This window comes from Microcaecilia unicolor, chromosome 4 (genome assembly GCF_901765095.1).
Source record: "Microcaecilia unicolor chromosome 4, aMicUni1.1, whole genome shotgun sequence".
NCBI classification, from domain to species: Eukaryota; Metazoa; Chordata; class Amphibia; order Gymnophiona; family Siphonopidae; genus Microcaecilia; species Microcaecilia unicolor.
In genome coordinates, this window is record NC_044034.1 from 279786522 (window position 1) to 279804205 (window position 17684).

Below are 17684 nucleotides of genomic sequence, written 5' to 3' on the forward strand. Positions count from 1 at the left end.
GATGCCTTCCTCCTGGACTGGGGGGAGGGTCTGCTGTATGCTTATCCTCCCATACCTCTGGTGGGGAAGACTTTGTTGAAACTCAAGCAAGACCGAGGCACCATGATTCTGATTGCGCCTTTTTGGCCGCGTCAGATCTGGTTCCCTCTTCTTCTGGAGTTGTCCTCCGAAGAACCGTGGAGATTGGAGTGTTTTCCGACCCTCATCACACAGGACGAAGGGGCGCTTCTGCATCCCAACCTCCGGTCCCTGGCTCTCACGGCCTGGATGTTGAGAGCGTAGACTTTGCCTCTTTGGGTCTGTCAGAGGGTGTCTCCCGCATCTTGCTTGCTTCCAGGAAAGATTCCACTAAGAGGAGTTACTTCTTTCTATGGAGGAGGTTTGCCGTCTGGTGTGACTGCAAGGCCCTAGATCCTCGCTCTTGTCCTACACAGACCCTGCTTGAATACCTTCTGCACTTGTCTGAGTCCGGTCTCAAGACCAACTCTGTAAGGGTTCACCTTAGTGCAATCAGTGCATACCATTACCGTGTGGAAGGTAAGCCGATCTCAGGACAGCCTTTAGTTGTTCGCTTCATGAGAGGTTTGCTTTTGTCAAAGCCCCCTGTCAAGCCTCCTACTGTGTCATGGGATCTCAATGTCGTTCTCACCCAGCTGATGAAACCTCCTTTTGAGCCACTGAATTCCTGCCATCTGAAGTACTTGACCTGGAAGGTCATTTTCTTGGTGGCAGTTACTTCAGCTCGTAGAGTCAGTGAGCTTCAGGCCCTGGTAGCCCAGGCCCCTTACACAAAATTTCATCACAACAGAGTAGTCCTCCGCACTCACCCTAAGTTCTTGCCGAAGGTTGTGTCGGAGTTCCATCTGAACCAGTCAATTGTCTTGCCAACATTCTTTCCCCGTCCTCATTCCTGCCCTGCTGAACGTCAGCTGCACACATTGGACTGCAAAAGAGCATTGGCCTTCTATCTGGAGCGGACACAGCCCCACAGACAGTCCGCCCAATTGTTTGTTTCTTTTGATCCCAACAGGAGGGGAGTGGCTGTGGGAAAACGCACCATATCCAATTGGCTAGCAGATTGCATTTCCTTCACTTACGCCCAGGCTGGGCTCGCTCTTGAGGGTCATGTCATGGCTCATAATGTTAGAGCCATGGCAGCGTCGGTAGCCCACTTGAAGTCAGCCACTATTGAAGAAATTTGCAAAGCTGCGACGTGGTCTTCTGTCCACACATTCACATCTCATTACTGCCTGCAGCAGGATACCCGACGCGACAGTCGGTTCGGGCAGTCAGTGCTTCAGAATCTGTTCGGGGTTTAGAATCCAACTCCACCCCCCTAGGCCCATGTTTGTTCTGTTCCAGGCTGCACTCTCAGTTAGTTGGTAAATTTTTTAGGTCAATCTCAGTTATGTGCTCGCCGTTGCGAGGCCCAATTGACCATGGTTGTTGTTTTGAGTGAGCCTGGGGGCTAGGGATACCCCATCAGTGAGAACAAGCAGCCTGCTTGTCCTCGGAGAAAGCGAATGCTACATACCTGTAGAAGGTATTCTCCGAGGACAGCAGGCTGATTGTTCTCACAAACCCGCCCGCCTCCCCTTTGGAGTTGTGTCTTCCCTTCTCTTTGTCTTGCTACATATGAGACTGGCCGGCACGAGCCGGTTCGGGCGGGAAGACGGCCGCGCATGCGCGGTGCGCATCGGCGCGCGAGGACTAGCAAAGGACTTTGCTAGAAAGTGTTCCGATTGGAGGGGCTGCCGTGGATGTCACCCATCAGTGAGAACAATCAGCCTGCTGTCCTCGGAGAATACCTTCTACAGGTATGTAGCATTCGCTATACACATGCAAATTTCGGTGGGTGCCAATTAACTTCAATAATTGTTAGCATCCAATTTTTGATAGGTAAGGGCTTGTTACTCAAATGGCACATGCCCAAATTTTGATGTAAAATTCTGGGTGCTATATATAGAATCCAGGGGTTTATGAGCATTCTTAGCACCTAAAATTAGGCAGCTCTTGGCCTTTTGGGCCAAAACACAGCATTGTGTCGAGTCTTTGATCAATAAATTCATTGCACCATATATATAATCCAGGGGTTTCTGACAAAGACCACTGACCTTGTTAGTAATTGTCTTCTGAACTGACTCCATCCTGTTTATATCATTTTGTTGATGCAGTCTCCAGAACTGCATACAGTACTCTACAAGGGGGCCTCACCAGCGACTTATACATAGGCATTATCAACACCTTTTTCCTGCTGGTCATTTCTCTCCTTATGCACCCAAATACTACTTAACATTTCTAGAGTGCTACTAGGGTTACGCAGCTTTTGCCATCATCTTTTCTACTGGTTTGGCCACTTTAAAATCATCAGATATGATCACCAAGTTCCGCTCTTCTTCCTTACATAAAAGAACTTGACCCCCCCCCCCCCCAGTGATTCCCAAACCTGGTTCTGGAGGCACCCCAGCCAGTAAGGTTTTCAGGATATCCACAATGCATATTCATGAGAGAGATTTGCATGCAGTGGAAGATGCTAGACTGGGGAGCTAGGGTTGACCGAGAAGACCAACTGTTAAAGTACCTGGATATATTTCTAGAATACTGCTTTCATATGTTGTATTATTTTGGCATGCGTTATTTTGATTTTTTGCTACATAATTCCCTGGAGCAGAGGTTTTCAACCCAGTCCTCGGGGCACACCCAGTCGGGGTTTTCAGGATATCCCCATGGAATTTAATGGGGAAATCCTGAAAACCTCAACTGGCTGGATGTGCCCCATAGACAGGGTTGAAAACCTCTGGTTCATACAGTGTGCATAATACCATCAGTAACAGAGGTACTTGGGGAGGCAGCTGGTAGACAGTGAAGGGGCCCCTTCCTTGCGGTTTTCAAAAGTTCTCTTATTGTCCCCCTCCTTTTTTTTTTTGAGTGATGCTCATGAAGGAGGAGCAATGTTCCCTCTAAGTTGCACTAATCATCCGGTAGCTGAGTAAAATTCAGAGTAGCTTTAAACATAAAGGGCTCTGTTTACTAAACCACACTGTAGGCACGCACACTTTTTAGCATGTGCTAAAAATTAGATCGCACTAATGCTAGAGATACCCTAGGAATATAATGGGTGTCTCTAACATTAGCATGTGCTAATTTTTAGCGTACGCTAAGTGTGTGGGCCTACAGCACAGCTTATTAAACAGGGCCCATAGTTAAACTACAAGCGAACAAATAGGGAAAGCATGCACAACATGGCTCATGGAAGTTTTTCCAACCTCCTTGAATGTTTATATGTGTGTGTGTACCTCTGTGTTCGTATCTGTAGGAAGTGCTCACAGGGTAATGTAATGGAAAATATTTGCTCTCATCAACTCGAACCTTTGCAGGAACATAGTCTGCAACCCTCTCCTCCTTGTAACCTCCTCACAAAAATTTATTCATATTATCCCTTCTCACTCACACTCCGTACTTCCTATGCAATCCCTTTCAATAACTCATGCTCTTCCTTCTCTACTATTCCCTCTACGCCTTCACCTCTTCCTTGTTATCCCAACTTCTCTGCTTCAATCACCAGCTTTCTACAACTGTAACCTCCCCCCGTCACTCAGTCTTTCTAGGTTACCCTACAGCTGGGGGGGTTCTTTGACCATTGTTGGGCACCTCCTTTCTATCGCAGTGTTCCTGCTCCCAGGAGTTGCTTCGTCTCTTCTGTCCCAGCTGCTTCTCTCTCTATGGGGCCCTTTTACTAAGTTTTGGTGAAAAGTAGCCTGGGGTAGAGTGGACGTGTGAAATTGGTGCACGTTGGCCATTTTTTACTGCGTCTGGGGAAAAAAAAGGCTTTTTTAAATGGGGCAGTAAATGGCTCAGCATGCACCAATTTCACACATCCATTTTCACACGTAAAATTAAAAGTAGCGTGTAGTTATTTACTGCCTGAGCCCTTACTGCCATCCATTGACCTAGCAATAAGGGCTCACAAGCTACCAGCATGGTCTGAAACCCTGTTCCTTGCCCCTGGGGAGGGGAAAACACTTCAGCCCTAGAGGCTGGAATAAGAGAGACAATCAGACTTAGATATAGGCGCAACCAGTAAAAATCTTTATTGGTATCCCACAAAGCCAATACAAAATAATTGTTCTCTCTGGAGCAGGTTGTCACACAGAAAAGCCAGGCGCAAAGACTGAATAACAAAACTGCTCAGCAAAACTTTCCTAGCCATCACATATACAGTGGGGGAAATAAGTATTTGATCCCTTGCTGATTTTGTAAGTTTGCCCACTGACAAAGACATGAGCAGCCCATAATTGAAGGGTAGGTTATTGGTAACAGTGAGAGATAGCACATCACAAATTAAATCCGGAAAATCACATTGTGGAAAGTATATGAATTTATTTGCATTCTGCAGAGGGAAATAAGTATTTAATCCCTCTGGCAAACAAGACCTAATACTTGGTGGCAAAACCCTTGTTGGCAAGCACAGCAGTCAGACGTCTTCTGTAGTTGATGATGAGGTTTGCACACATGTCAGGAGGAATTTTGGTCCACTCCTCTTTGCAGATCATCTCTAAATCATTAAGAGTTCTGGGCTGTCGCTTGGCAACTCGCAGCTTCAGCTCCCTCCATAAGTTTTCAATGGGATTAAGGTCTGGTGACTGGCTAGGCCACTCCATGACCCTAATGTGCTTCTTCCTGAGCCACTCCTTTGTTGCCTTGGCTGTATGTTTTGGGTCATTGTCGTGCTGGAAGACCCAGCCACGACCCATTTTTAAGGCCCTGGCGGAGGGAAGGAGGTTGTCACTCAGAATTGTACGGTACATGGCCCCATCCATTCTCCCATTGATGCGGTGAAGTAGTCCTGTGCCCTTAGCAGAGAAACACCCCCAAAACATAACATTTCCACCTCCATGCTTGACAGTGGGGACGGTGTTCTTTGGGTCATAGGCAGCATTTCTCTTCCTCCAAACACGGCGAGTTGAGTTCATGCCAAAGAGCTCAATTTTTGTCTCATCTGACCACAGCACCTTCTCCCAATCACTCTCGGCATCATCCAGGTGTTCACTGGCAAACTCAGACGGGCCGTCACATGTGCCTTCCGGAGCAGGGGGACCTTGCGGGCACTGCAGGATTGCAATCCGTTATGTCGTAATGTGTTACCAATGGTTTTCGTGGTGACAGTGGTCCCAGCTGCCTTGAGATCATTGACAAGTTCCCCCCTTGTAGTTGTAGGCTGATTTCTAACCTTCCTCATGATAAAGGATACCCCACGAGGTGAGATTTTGCGTGGAGCCCCAGATCTTTGTCGATTGACAGTCATTTTGTACTTCTTCCATTTTCTTACTATGGCACCAACAGTTGTCTCCTTCTCGCCCAGCGTCTTACTGATGGTTTTGTAGCCCATTCCAGCCTTGTGCAGGTGTATGATCTTGTCCCTGACATCCTTAGACAGCTCCTTGCTCTTGGCCATTTTGTAGAGGTTAGAGTCTGACTGATTCACTGAGTCTGTGGACAGGTGTCTTTCATACAGGTGACCATTGCCGACAGCTGTCTGTCATGCAGGTAACGAGTTGATTTGGAGCATCTACCTGGTCTGTAGGGGCCAGATCTCTTACTGGTTGGTGGGGGATCAAATACTTATTTCCCTCTGCAGAATGCAAATAAATTCATATACTTTCCACAATGTGATTTTCCGGATTTAATTTGTGATGTGCTATCTCTCACTGTTACCAATAACCTACCCTTCAATTATGGGCTGCTCATGTCTTTGTCAGTGGGCAAACTTACAAAATCAGCAAGGGATCAAATACTTATTTCCCCCACTGTATGCTGTTGTTTCGTTTCTCCTAAACTAACTTATCATATATGGATATTCCTGTAGTATTCTGTTATTTTTTATATGTATACAAAAATGGAAATCTCCTCCATTGTATCATCTTCTCCTACTTGTGTTCACATGCACACTTTGTGGCAATAGGCTAATTCCTTATCAGTAACGCGTGCTCCTTGCGTGAAAACCAGCTAACAAATTAGTAGTATGAAACACCTGGTGTCCTTCCTGTCTGAACACATAGTTCCGTAGGAACATCTTGGAGTCTGCAGAGTCCTCAGTCTCTCACCACTACCAAGGTTATATCCACGTGTATCTGCCATATATGGGCCGCATAGCCTCAGTTCCAACTAAGTGTCACCTTGACATGTAACATGTACTTTCCATTTACTGAGAAAACACTGTAGCTTACATGCAGCTGCAGGAAGAAACTAAAAATATGCTGATGACAACAAAGCAAGGAATCCTGAGGGCCATCAAAGCCATATTACAGGCCTAGTTTGGAAGGAATATACAACAGTAATCATCCAGCACACACCAATGTGGCCACGCTGCTGATTACTGCTGAGAACGCCCGCCCCCCCCCCCCCCCCCCAAGGTAGAAAATTATTTTCTACTGCAGGGAAACAGCATGCGCCAACTTCGGAATTACTGCTGGGCATCCACTCTACCTCGGCAGTAGTGCCGATTCGGCGCACACTACCCGTACATTAGCCCTACTGCTGCTTAGTAAAAGGGCCCCTTATACTATTTTCTTGCTCTCATCCTGGATCCCTGTTCCATGGTCTGCTGCCTCCCCCTCTCCTCCACAGGATAACAAAGCAGAAGCTCCCATGTTATGAGCTATAGATAGCTCAATGCAGGTTACAAGGTGTTTCAGGATTCACATTTCACTTACAATGGCAGCCAGCAGACTCTTTGCTTTTCTAGGGCTAGATCTCAAGCTGTCTTAACTTTTCTCTCACCCCATCCATCTTTCCTTGTCACTGTTGTTAAGAATGTCCTCTATAGTATCAGATGACACAAAGTTATTTTTGTCTGGCAAAATTAGCATATTTTGTTAGAAAGGTACTTTAATTTGCCTTTATTGTACAGAATGTGGAAAAAAGAAAAAGGTTACTGTGAGACTCACTTTCAAAGCATCACAGGGTAATGTAATGGAAATTTGTAAGTCTAAGTGCTTTGAAAATACACCTCTGAGTCACATAAGTCCTCACACCTGTATATTTTTCACATTTTGTCTAAAAAAAATTCAAATTCACAATGCATCAAAGTAGGGGTTTGTTTTACTGATCTATACAGTATATTTTACACTATCAACATAAAAAAAAAATTTACAGAAATATCCAAAATGTAATTAAGAATGAAACTAAAAAGCCTGCATTTCACAAATCTTTACATCCTTTATTCATAGCAAACCCCAATTAGCTCTAGTTCCAAAAATTGCTTTAACCAGGCCCATAAGTTAAATAAAGCCCACCTGTGTCCAATCACAGTAGCTGATATAATTTGAATACTCCTAAATGAAGAATCAAGCTCTGTTGTATGAGGTATTTGAAGGAAAGGTCTAAGCATGCCAAATGCAGAGCTGCAAAACGATTTCTAGGATAAAGATATCCAAAGGTACAGATTGGAGGAATGACTACAGGAAAATTTTAATGAGAATAGCCCTTGAAGCACTTTCAGGCCAATCACTGTAAAGCAGAAACAGTTTTTATCACCAAAACACTATCTCAGTTGAGCAATCTCTCCAAAATCAGTAGTTGTGGGTTAACAAAATTGCTGAGGAGTCACTGTAAGGTCTAAGATTACTTTTAAAGAATTACAGAGGTCTCTGCCTGAGATTTGGAAAATGTATGACAGTTCAGCAATTTCTAGATTATTCCATAAACATGGCCTGTATAGGACGGTGGCAAGAAGGAAGCCACCACTGAAGAAAAGTCATGGTATGTGTGCACAGTGCTTTCAAAGAAAAACTTAGGGAATACTGAATGTATGTGGTAGGTTTTGTTGTCAGAGACCAAAACTAAACTTTTTGCTCTCAATGCAAATACAGCAGCACCTCATCCCAGAGGAAAAGATTTACCTTTCAGCAGGACAATGACTCTAAACACAAAACTAAAGTAACAATGGAGTAGCTCTGCAGTGAATGTCCCTAATCAACCTGAAAGAGCTGTAAGTATTCTGTCAAGAAGAATCGGCAAAAACTGCACCGACTGTACAAAGTTGGTAGACCCTTATACTACAGGTCCAAAAACCCTACTTGACAGAATTTCGGCAGCCTTCATCAGGGGTCATCAGATGCAACCAACAGTCTTCAATATGAACTCAATGAGACACAAATCCTTGAAACACTTCCTTCAAAACAGGAACCAATATCCGAGTGGTGCTGTGCTGTATGCGGCCATTATTAAATGATGAAGGCTACTGCCGATACTTTGCCGAGTAGGGTCATTCCTCAATAAAAGTTTATAAGAACCCTTGGTTTTCGCCTCCTTTCCTGGACCACCACCACTGTCGTTGTTGGACCTTTGGTTGAGTTTGCGAAGATGGTCTCCTTTTCTTCTTCCAGACCCTTATACTAAACAACTTATGGTGTTATTGCTGCAAAAGGAACTTCCACCAAGTACTGAATAGAGGGGTGGGAAGACCTTTGCAATTAAGACTTTTTGGTTTCTTCTTAATTACTCTTATAAGTTGTTGTTTTGTATTGTAATGCATTCTGAATTGAAGTTTTTAGACATCTGAATGTAAAAGGGTATGAACACTTTCAAAGCACTGTAAATGTCAAGGGAGTGTATGTATCCTGTGTTACTCAGACTTCTTTCAATTCCGCTATTGTTAGATTTCCTAACATACTAAACTAGTTTAAATGTCATCTCAGCTATTTACATTTGACTTTTATTATACTTCCTTGAAATGGGTTTTATGTTTGCTATTATTGACCAACCTCAAACAGTTGTAGAGATCCAAAAATAACGCCCATAGTCAAGGCCAGCCTTAAATCTTATCTTTTAACCTCTGACTCTATCCCTGCTCACTGGCTCTCTGGCCAGTGGGGGGCGTTCATTCCAATGGATTTGAACTAACATTCAACCTTATATTTTTAAGAAAATATAATTATTTTTTCATTAAGCTAAAAATGTCCAATCTGCAAATGTTGTCTGTATGAAAGTCACAAGTGTCATAAATAGAGCAAAAAAAAAAGGGGGGGGGGACCTTGAATTATAGAACTACTCAAAACACAATTTCTGAAACAACTGGAGGGTTTAATTTCTGCAAAGTTAAGCAATATGATCTTTATGTAATTCAAGGCTGGAAATCTGTACACAATTTCACATTGGGCAGTAACGAAAAAGCCCAGGACCAGGACTAGAACCAAAAGTTGCCTAACACAGATCATTAACAGCAGGTTTAAAAACAAACAAAAAAATACCATATAACTATTTTTTTTTCATTTACGTATAGTGCTGACAGTCACAGGTTTGTCTCTTAAAAAGACTTTTCACATTTAAGCGAGATTTATTAGCATGTTGGTTAACTAAGATAGGATGCACAGTACACAGCACCTTGTGAACAGGATAATATGCTGAAGTGTTCTCAGTGTGATAAATGGTGGATAATATTATTAAAGTACTGACTCTTAGGTGCATATTGAAATATCAGGATTCACATTTCACATACACTTGGCATTAACATAACCACAGTATTAAAAAAATTAAACAATACAAATAGTTGCAGAAACAGGGCAGAACATTGTAGCTTAGCTACAATAATTTCCAATGGAATGTAACAGTTCTGTTTGCTGGTGTATCACATATCATAACATGGGAAGTATGGTGATTGACGATATGCACAGACAGACATCTACCAGGGGCTTGTTCGCATATATTTGTGGTACTATTGTTCTCGCCCCTTCCTGACCCGTTTTGACCTTCTTTTAACATCCGCCATATGCCACACTTCTGTTTGACTTGTGTTTGTTTTCCTCCAACAGCCACTGCTCTCCCCTTTCACTGCTTAAATGTCCATCACCTGTTCCTCTAGACTGTTCACACTGAGCAGCTGGCTAGCACAGAGCACTGCTAGCATAAATGAACAGTGTCCACTGCTGCCAGGCAGAATTATTCAGTTTCAAGTGTACTAGTGGTTCCCGAACAGCAGGGAGGACTTCCGTCCACTGTTGATAACAGAAGATTTGCAAAATTGTGTTCTGAAAAGAAGTAGTTCTCATTAGGTAAGAAGGAAGTCCCTTGTATACAATTACCAAGTCACAAATGACATGGGGAGGGGGGCACAATCTGCATGATGATTTTTGGCAGACTGTTAGTGGGGTAGTTTGCTGTTGCCTTCCCTAATTTCCCTCTTCTCCTGTCTAAGGATGGGTACTCGTCTACCAAACAAATCTGAATGGATGGCTGAGTTGGCCAGAGGCCAGCTCCATGACAGAAATCCCAGTGTGGGATTTGAACTCAGGTTGTGGTTCAGTAGGCATGTATCACAAGGCCTCATTAGGTAAGAAGGCAGCTGTCAGATGTTTGCTCTGCCTTAAAAAAAAAAATGTAAACAATTTTTGTTTTTCTGGATCTGGAGCCCTCTGAAGGTCAAATGAGCTGCAGTTTCACATTTCAAAGTAATGAAATGGTTGGGGAAGAGCGGGGTGGTGATGAACCATTTCTATTATGCTTTTGATTTGTGGACGATTTTGTTTTGTATGGAGTCTCGACTTCAACACAGTTTGAGAGCCCAAGGTGGGCTAAAAGGTTTGCATGATAACTGCATATCTGAAGCCTAGAGCATAAAAAGATGGAAAACAATTTGTTCATGAAACAGACTAAACAAATATTACATGTATAACTATGAATGTAATAACGTAATGCTGAAAACAGGCAAAAAATTGAAAAGGTAGTTATCATTTATGAGGAAAATGAAGAGTGAAAAAAGTTCTCTGATGATAATCTTATCACTTCCTTAACTACAAAACAACCACACCAAAAATACATCATACATAAAACATACCTACTACGTAATGCACGTTATTAAAATCCCTATCCCATGATTATGGGCACTCAGTTGAACAGGTAAGTTGCAGTTATATAAGAGAACTATGGGATATTGAATGTCTTAATTGCTTTCAGCACACTAGAGGTAAGACAGGTGCTTATCATAGTGGGCTAGGGAAGGGATTCATGCAAGGCAGTGATGTGCATGATGGAGGTGGGGTAGGAATGGCGTACGAAAAAATGCTCATTTCTGAATTTCTTCTTCCTCAACTACCAAAAAAGAAGTCATATAAAAAGGATATTATTTTTATAGTACAGTTGGCCTTGGGGGTGGAAGGTGAAGCTGGCATTTAGGAGAACTGCTGGGTGCTGATACCAACACCGACAATGGATTGGGTGCACCACGTCCTGTCTCTCGGTTTACCTTGGGCAATAAATATATAACACTGTTCCTTTTTCTGATATCACATTCAGTAGGTGCCATGCGATATGCATGCCACATTAACCTCAAGCTCCCAACCTAGAGGTGGCTGTGTGTGTTCCACAAGTGCAAAGTGAATGGAGTCATGTTTGCTGAACAGCAGAACATTATTCCAAACTGTTATTTATTTGTGCTCGTACTGGATTACTTTTAAGTGCATCCCTTTACCTTAATGCATTCGGATTACTTTGTAGATCAAGATACTTCTGACTTTGTGCCAACTAGCTGCTTTATTGCTATTTTCTGTACGGTGACATGAAAGACAAAGGATAAATAAAACCGTGAACTGTTTTATGGTACAATAGGTTTATGGAAGAATTGTACCCCAGCATCCAGGGGCATAATGACAGATTAAAATCAAATCTACTCCCCCGCAGTGTGCATGTAGCTGTCAGAAACTAAAAGCCTGCCCCCAGAGCACCTTCACTGCTATTAGCCACTGATGAAGGCAGTCCATAAAGTCTCTGTAAGTTGTATCTAGAGCTTAGGAGACAACTATAACCTTTCCTCCCTCCATAACAGGGCTTTACAATAAAAGTTAAACTTCACCTTACATTCTATCGTCTCGCCTTTGCGGGAAATTCCTAAATGCTCAGGGAGAAATATACACAAGAGCTTACACTGCTGCATTAAAATAGTGTTTACAAAAATTAAATACATCATTCAAACAAGCCAAAATTTAAAAAAAAATTATTGCTACTATGATAGTCTTGTTCCTCTCATTTCTCCTTCTCTGTATACGGGAACCGCTGTCTTTTTTGCACGTATGAAAACTGCTTCTGTGCACCAGCTGAGGACAGAACCCAGCCACACAGCTCTCGGACCATGTATTATTTGGTCCTGTCGAGAGGGAGACTGTCTGTCAAGCACTTCAGCTGCTCCTCCCCGAGCTTGATTTTGTCTTCCAGCTCCCGCTGCTCAATGATAAGAGCCGACTTCATCTTTACAAAGTGCTCATAATCGGCCAGGTTCTCCTCGCTCAGGTAACTTGCTAGGATGTCAAAGACGATGCGCTCCCTGCGATCCAGGTTCTCCTTCAGCTCCTTCGCATCCTCGTGCTGCCTGGTGAGCAGCTTCTGCTTCTCCACCAGCGTCCGCTTGAAAGCAAATAAAGAAACACATTCAAAGTCTGAGACACACCAGCCTACAGGAAACAGCCCCATTATTTTTAAGTATTTTATAGCCCTCTCCTCAGTTCAAGAGCCCTTTTTTTTGGACATGCTGCTCAACAGCTCTGTCACTTCCCTGCATCCACTTCCTTTTCAATGCTGAGTCTTCCTCTGTTCAGTTGTTCAGTCTCTCCCTAAAATCTCCCTGTCCCATTTTCATCATTCTTCTTTTCTCCCATCCCAGGCCATTAAGAGCCCTGTAACCTAAAGGGTGACTCTTCCAGCCATGACGCCCTGCAATTAACTTGCAACAGTGCAATATGGGGATGGACAGAGGGCTGTCTGTGCATAATGAGCCTCACTCCCCCACCTTTTTAATAAACTAGCCCTCATCAGATTAGTAGCACTTCTGGTTCATATGCTTCTCAAGCATATTGGTTAATTGGTGGGCCAGTTTACCATTTGGTCCACCCCATTCTGCTGTATGGTGCTCAGTAAGTATGGACCATCATTGGAAATGAATGTAATCTGCTGATAGGAGTGAGCACTATGCACACAAAGGAGGTAATTTTCTATAGGGCAGAGTGGATGGACCATACAGGTTGGGCAGAGTGGATGGACCGTACAGGTCTTTTTCTGCTGTCACCTACTATGTTACTATATAGATTGCCTAAAGTTAGGCACTGAGAGGATATGCCCTGCCAGCTCTATAATGGTAATTCTCATTATAGAAATAGTAGAAATATCTGCATAAGAATAGTCATACTGGGTCAGACCAATGGTCCATCTAGCCCACTACCTTGCTTCCAACTAGAGAGCTGCACGGCTTCCGTCCCCGCGGGAATCCCGCGGAACCCGCGGGATTCCCGCGGGGACGGAGGCAGTTCCTGCGGGGTTCCCGCGGGGACGGAGGCAGTTCCTGCGGGGTTCCCGCGGGGATGGAAGCAGTTCTGTGGGCTTCCCGTGGAAGTGTAAGCTGCACCTGCACCAGCCTCTCATCTACCGAATACCAATTTATTTGAGTGCTGTCTCCTCCTCCTCCTCTTCTTCCTTGATTTAACAGCATAAATGTGGAAAGTCTTCCATTAAGGAGGTGGTAGAGTCACAAATGATGACGGAATTCAAAAAGGCGTGGGATGAACACAGAGGATCTCTAATTAGAAAATGGAAGTTATATAAAAGCTAACCTTAAATGGCTGCATGTGTGTGGATGTGTCAAGTGACGCTTAGATGGCGACTCTGGCTGTGATGAACTAGAGCTGATACCTGGCAGACTTGTATGTTCTGTGTCTCATACATGGCAATCTGGTGTAGGATGGGCTGGAAAGGGCTTAGACAGCAACTTCAGTGGCTGGAACATGAGGACAGTGCTGGACAGACTTTTACGGTCTGTGTCCCAGAAATGAGAACATGAATAGGCTGGAGTGGGCTTCGATGGCAACTCCAGCAGTTGGAACATAAGGATGGGGCCAGATAGACTCCTGTGGTCTTTGTTCTAGAAACACGAAAGAAAGACCATAATCAAGTATATAATATCACACTCGTTGATTTAATGATGAATTGATCATGAGTGTGACTATTGGGCAGAGTGGATGGACCGTTCAGGTCTATTTGCTGTCACTTACTATGTTACTATTAATCCTCTTTGCTCCCAGGCTGGTGCACAGACCTCAGCTCTGACACAGGCACGAGAATCAGATGTCACCTGACCTACTGGCGCGTGCATGTGGCGGCCTCTCAGCACACAATCCCAGTGAATCAGAGACAAATCTTACATGTGCGCACCAGAGTGTTCCAAGTTCCAACTTCCGGTCCGTCCTTGCCTGAAGTGCTGTGGCTCAAATCCAGAAAGGGAGCTGACTGGAACTTTCTTTTATGTACTATTAAATTCTTGCGGGGACGGGTGGGGACGGGTTGGGATGGTTTAAATTTTTGCGGGGACGGGTGGGGACGGGTTGGGATGGTTTAAATTTTTGCGGGGATGGGTGGGGACGGGTAACATTCCAGCAGGGATGGGTGGGGACGGGTAAGATTCCAGCAGGGACGGGCGGGGATGGGTAGGATTTCTGTCCCTGTGCAACTCTCTACTTCCAACTGTGGCCAATCCAGGTCCCAAGTATCTGGCAGAAACCCAATTAACAACAACATTCCACGTAGAACCCCAAAGAATAACAAGATTCCATTCAGAATCTCAAACAGTAGCAACATTCCATGCTACCAATCTCAGGGCAAGCAGTGGATTCCCCCATGTCCATCTCAATAACAGACTATGGACTTTTCCTCCAGGAACTTACCCAAACCTTTTTTTAAACCCAGTTTTGCTAACCAATGTTACCACATTGTCCAGCAACGAGTTCCAGAGCTTAATTATTGTCGAGATTATAGCCAATAATTGGTCATTAATGGCGATTAGCAGCCGACTAAGTTATTAAGTTAGATGCAAAACTATCATTCTATAACTTGTGTGCACAATTGTGCACCAAGTGGGTCTTTTACAAAGACGCTACTGTTTTTAGTGCATGCTAAATGCTAGAGATGCCCATAGAAATATATGGGTGTGGCCAGCGTTTAGTGCACGGTTATTTTTAGTGCGAGCTAACAATGCTAGCATACCTTTGTAAAAGGGGCCCTAAGAGTACAATTGTGCTTAAAAAGTGTATGCTATTTGTACATAATGGGCACTCTTTCTGAATAGAACACCTTTAGAATAAGACTGAATTTCCATGTGGTTTATAGAATACACCGAGCACCCAACAGCATTACTAAATTTAGTCGCAGGGAGTTATGCCAAGTAAATTACATGTGGCCCAGGTGTATTCTATAACAACACACACAGATTTTAGAAATGCCCATGACCCGCTTGTTCCACGCCACTCCCCCTTTTCAACTATGTGACTTAGAATTTACGCACATCACATTATAGAATATGCTTAGACAGTTCTCCGTGTAAATTCTAATTAATGTCAATTAATTAGTATCCATAATTGTTAAGTGGCAATTATCGGCGCTGACTGGTTTAAGTAATTAAGTTGCGTGCGGAAATACAGAATATAACTTAAGTCACGCTACATAGAATCTGGGGGTAAGTAGTCATAGAGCACACTTTTAATGACATTCGTTTCCACATGGAAAAATAAAACTGACACCAGCACAAAACGAAAAGCTTCTGGGTGACCACTCCTAGGGCTCAATACTCAAATGAAGATATCGGGAAGGACCCTGCTAAATGTATTATTAGCAAGCCATATCTATTCCCTTTACTTTGTGCAAGGCTGGCTCTTGGGAAGAGATTGCAGAAATCATTACTACATTCAGTACCCCTTATACTTCTGGGATCCTTGTAAGATTTTCTTTACCCGTTCCTCAGGAGAAGCGCTTTCATCTAAATTATTCAATGCATTTTCCACCCGGGCCAGTCGACCAGAGAGTGACAGCAGCAAGTTGACCACTTTGTCAAGGTCTCCAATGAACATTCTGAACTTGTCAAACTCGTTAGGTTTGCACACGACTTTCACAATGGCCTCCACCTCATCTCCGAGCACATTGTTAGCCTGAATGTCTTCCAAGAGAGTCTCACGGGCTTCGCGCAGCACCTGAAGCTTTCTACTAATGCTGTCTATCAGTTCTTGCTGTGAAAATAAAAACAGAAACCAACAGTGAAACAGAATAACAAAAAGCAGGCTAGGCATTTCTAGGAGTGGATGCCAGGAGATAAGTTGTGTTCATAAGGCCAGATTTGCTGAGTTTTTGTATAAAACATTCCATGTCACTTTGTATGACAAGGTTTAAAAGAGGTGAAAGCTTTCTGATAAATCATAGGTAGCTAATGTTTACTGCACAAAAGATCAGGTTCATCTTTTCAGGGAAGGAGAAGACTTCAATTGAAAGCTTGTACAGATCAAAAATATTTCATAGCTCTGTAAGAAAGTTAAGAAAAGCCTCCTTAGAACCAAGGAGTTCTCTTTCCTATGACAAAAAGACTCCTGCACTTAGGGGGATAGACAGGGCAGGTCTTAGCAATTGTAGGGCCCTGTGCAGACCAATTTGGTGCCGCCGCCACCCCCCGTCCCCGTCCCACATAGCTCTGCCCCACCCCTTGTTGACAAGATATGTTTTAAACATTTGTTTTTATTTCAAATAAAGACAAATCAAGCAAAACATGTACAGAAAAACTAATTCAAATATGTAAAATGCTATCATAGGAAACCTTTGGGTTTAAAAAGCAAAACCATGTGCATGTAAGGACTGGATAAATGAATTAAAACAAATCCCCTTAATATGTAATACTTGGTAGCAATAATGAAACCGTGATTGATAGTCACATAGCAAGCAGCCTGAGCCAACAGATTTATTTTCCACTGAACATAATTAACTTTGTATGAATTTGGCTGCTAATAGTGTGCTGACCTGGACGATGTTGGCACATTTAGACTGACTTTGGGCAGTTCTGCATGAAGGAAACCCTTCCCTCATTAATCAATACCTTCTCGGTGAAATAATAATAATAAAAAGGCAAGTGCATTTTTATAATATACCACTGCATTCCACAAAGCAAAAGGAGCAAGTTCCCACATGCCATCTTTTTCTTTTGATGTAAGCAAAGGAAAAAAAAAAGATTTTAAATGCTCCTAGGTTTCAATCTAATTCATGTTTAATGTGGGATAACTGAATAATTTCTGGTTATTTTCATTGCGTAACAGCATTGTGCTTATTTGAATCAGTTTTTCTGTACAAGTTTTGCTTGATATGTCTTTATTTGAAATTTCATAAATGAAATCTTGTCAGCAGGGGCCAGGGGAGGGGCTAGGTAGGACAGGGAGCCCCATCGAACTGGTTTGCATAGGGCCCTGCAATTTCTAAATCTGGCCATGGAAGCAAATAACATAGGTTATGACTGTAATGCAGCTTAATAACTACCCCTCTTTATTAAGTGGCAGATCATAATCAGTATTTCTTTTGAAGAACAAGCCAGGGATGTCTGAGCTTCCTCTGATAATTGTCCTAAATACTGGGTCAAAGCATCTCAGGCAGGTTGACAATGCAAGGTTTCTGACTCTCTTAACAGGCAGTCACCACGAGATCTGGACAAAATCTAGAGACAGACTAAATATAAATAAGCAGAGCAAACACGGACATGTAAGACCACTAAACATCTCTGAGGAAGTAATTTTAAGCAGCAATACAAATAAAATTTGAGGTAATTTTCACCAGGGTTGTGAAGTTGGAGTCAGAAGCAATTTTTGGTGGACTCAGAATCAATACAAATGTACTGACTC

At 43.2% G+C, this 17684-nt stretch overlaps 1 protein-coding gene across 2 annotated transcripts in view; it reads right to left on the reverse strand.

Annotated features, from left to right (window-relative positions):
• Positions 1 to 6474: 6474 nt before the first annotated feature.
• SHROOM2 (shroom family member 2) overlaps positions 6475 to 17684 on the reverse strand; it is a 290687-nt gene continuing 279477 nt past the window's right edge. For both annotated transcript variants that reach the window (XM_030201621.1, XM_030201620.1), the window contains 2 exons: positions 15765 to 16037; positions 6475 to 12396 (listed from right to left, as the gene is read on the reverse strand). In XM_030201621.1, the coding sequence (XP_030057481.1) occupies positions 12130 to 12396; positions 15765 to 16037 (540 nt within the window). In that variant the 3' untranslated portion in view covers positions 6475 to 12129. The remainder of the gene's footprint in view (positions 12397 to 15764; positions 16038 to 17684) is intronic.